Genomic DNA, 3,133 nt, shown 5'->3' on the forward strand with positions numbered 1-3,133 from the left:
GGATATAGAGCCATCCTGAGGGATATACAACCATCCTGAGGGATATACAACCATCCTCAACCATCCTGGGGGTGATACAACCATTCTGAGGGATGTATAACCATCCTGAGGGAGATATAACCTTCCTGAGGGATGTATAACCATCCTGTGGGATATATAACCATCCTGGGGGATATATAGCCATCCTGAGGGTTATACAACCATTCTGAGGGATGTATAACCATTCTGAGGGAGATATAACCTTCCTGAGGGAGATATAACCTTCCTGAGGGATATCTAGCCATCCTGAGAGATATACAACCATCCTGAGGAAGATACAACCACCCTGAGGGAGATATAACCATGCTGAGAGACATCTAGCCATCCTGAGGGATGTATCACCACCCTGAGGGAGTTATAACCATGCAGCACTTCACATGTGACTCCTGGTCTGTAACTGGGACTGGGTGATCAGTTGAACAGCCAGACCTACAAGATGTCTTAGGATGAGCAAGGAGAAGTGACAGACTCAGGTCTTGCTCCTCCCCACACCTCAGGGGGGTGATAACAATCAGGACTTAATCTAAACCTTGTTCTTCAAAAATATTGGTATGGTAAAATCACAGGAGAGAGATTTTCTCCAGGGAGCTGGAAGGGACCCACAAGGATCATCCAGTCCAACTCCTGGCCCTGCACTGACACCTCAACAATCCCACTCTGTCCCTCAGAGTGTTGTCCAAACCTTCCTGGAGCTCTGGCAGCCTTGGGGCTGTGCCCACTGCCCTGGGGGAAGAACCTTTCCCCGAGATCTCACCTTCTTGCTTTCCAATTGCCCTCCTGGGTTAATTAAGGAATGAAATATTAATCTCTCCCTTGCTGGTGAGTTCCACATCCCGTTGCCTGGCACAGCCCACCAACAGTGGGTACTCACCACCATTTTATCAGCGTGGAATGTCCTCTGGTAGCAGACCCCTGACTGGGTCACCACGATGCCCTGGCCATGCCTCTGATCATCCAGCCACATCCCTATGTATCTCTCCCCTCTGGAATGCAACAGAAAACCAATTATGGGGGGGTTTTTTCCCTCTTTTCTTAGATCTTAATCCATTTGCTGTGTCACTTCCAGAGGGCAGTTTTACCTGTGCAGCACAACTTCCACGTGTCCCACACAAACTCAGTCCATACAAGGCTTTCCTAGGAGTTCAAGCCTTGCAGGAGAGGCTGAACACATCCCACCTCCAACCTCCTCATCAAAACACGAGGCTTTATCATCCCACCAAAGCTGTCACACCCCTAAAGCCACCTCTGACCCGCCCCCCCTTTACCTGTCTTTGTCTTCCCAGACTCCATATCCGTTCTTCTTGTTGTTTTTCCACTGGCCTGTGTATCTGAAGGGATGCTCAGCTGAGAAGTTCTCCAGGATCCCAAAGCCCTGCCTCACGTTGTCCTTGAAGTAACCTTTGTAGACTATGTCATTCCCATACCTGCAGGGACACGGGATTTAACCCCAGGACTATCTGAGAGCTCCTCTTGGAACAGGAAGCCAGGAGGGTGAGCACATCAGGGTCACCTTCCTGCTAAATATTCCAGGTTTTTGCTGAGAGTCATTCCCTCTGAGGAATGTTCATCACCCAACTAGTCACTCCACAGCACATTGGCTTGCAATTGTCCCTTGACCTCTCCCCAGCTGGGTCACAGTGACCACTGGTTGATCCAGAGTAGATCAGATCAACAGGAAGCCTTGTCTTCACCTTTCTGTGGTGGCCACCACCCTTCCTCCTGGGCTGGTCTCTCTCTCAGAAGGGCTCCTCGGAGTTGGGGTGATAAATAAGGAGCAGAACGTGCAGATTGGAGGAAGGCAGGTCCTACAGGTCCAGCCCAGCTGGAAAATTGGGCTCTGTGCTCTCCTGGCACACTTGGTGCAGGGAGAGCTGGAGAGGGACTGGGGACAAGGGATGGAGGGACAGGACAAAGGGAATGGCTTCAAACTGCCAGAGGGCAGGGTTAGATGGGATATTAGGAAGGAATTCTTGGCTGGGAGGGTGGGGAGGGACAGGCACAGGTTGCCCAGAGAAGCTGGGGCTGCCCCTGGATCCCTGGAAGTGTCCAAGGCCAGGTTGGAGCAACCTGGGCTAGTGGAAGGTGTCCCTGCCCATGGCAGGGGGTGGCACTGGATGGGCTTTAAGGTCCCTTCCAACCCAACCCATTCCATGGCTCTGGGATTGGATGAACCATCCAAGTGCTGGGAGACCTGGGATTGTTCAGCCTGGAGAACAGAAGCTTTGGGGGGAATTGATTGTGGCCTTCCAGGACCTGGAGGAGCCACAGGAAAGATGGAGAGAGACTGTTTACAAGGGATGGAGGGACAAGACACATGGAATGGCTTCCAACTGCCAGAGGGCAGGGATAGATGGGATATTAGGAAGGAATTCCTGGCTGGGAGGGTGGGGAGGCCCTGGCACAGGTTGCCCAGAGAAGCTGTGGCTGCCCCTGGATCCCTGGAAGTGTCCAAGGCCAGGTTGGAGCAACTTGGAATAGTGGAAGGTGTCCCTGCCCACGGCCAGGTTGGAATGGGACGATCTTTCAGGTCCCTTCCAACCCAAACCATCCTGGGATTCTCCATGCCCACAACCAATGCTTTCCAGACCAGGCTCCATCCAAATTCCCAGCAGATGGGATGAGATGGGAACATCCCACCCTTTGAACACCCCTTTTCCTCCCAGGATCCATCTGTGGGTGTCACTTACTCACAGATTCCGTAGCCTCTCATCTTGCCCTCGTACCAGTGGCACTTGTAACAGTCATACCTGTCCTCAGCCTGGCGGGGGACGAGGCAGATCCCAAACCTGGAATGACACAGGGAAGAGGTCAGCAGGGAAAAAGGGTGAAGTTTCAAAGCCGAGGAGCTCCAGATTTCCAATCTGATTTATGGGGTTGGGGGCCAACTCTCCCTCTGACACTATTTCCAGGTGTCACTAAATCCAAGTTGGTCCAAGGAAAAGATCATCTCCTTGGGAGCTGCTCTCACAGTTACTCAATGTTCCTTCTTCAGACTCACTTCCAGGGTTGGTTTTTCCCCCTCTTTACCCTTCCCCAGTTTAGGAGCTGAATTAAATGTTTTTTTATTCCTTTCAAAAGTATCTATTTTTTTCCC

General features: G+C 51.6%; 1 protein-coding gene across 1 annotated transcript in view; it reads right to left on the reverse strand.

Annotated features, from left to right (window-relative positions):
- The window catches only part of ALS2CL (ALS2 C-terminal like), a 32,734-nt gene that overhangs the window by 2,188 nt on the left and 27,413 nt on the right, over window positions 1-3,133 (reverse strand). Inside the window, exons 11-13 of the mRNA XM_027704876.1 lie at window positions 2,727-2,825; window positions 1,305-1,463; window positions 911-1,022 (exon numbers count right to left, since the gene is read on the reverse strand). Coding sequence (XP_027560677.1) covers window positions 911-1,022; window positions 1,305-1,463; window positions 2,727-2,825 — 370 coding nt within the window. The remainder of the gene's footprint in view (window positions 1-910; window positions 1,023-1,304; window positions 1,464-2,726; window positions 2,826-3,133) is intronic.

This window comes from Neopelma chrysocephalum, unplaced genomic scaffold (assembly GCF_003984885.1).
Source record: "Neopelma chrysocephalum unplaced genomic scaffold, ASM398488v2 Primary Assembly neopelma1_295, whole genome shotgun sequence".
NCBI classification, from domain to species: Eukaryota; Metazoa; Chordata; class Aves; order Passeriformes; family Pipridae; genus Neopelma; species Neopelma chrysocephalum.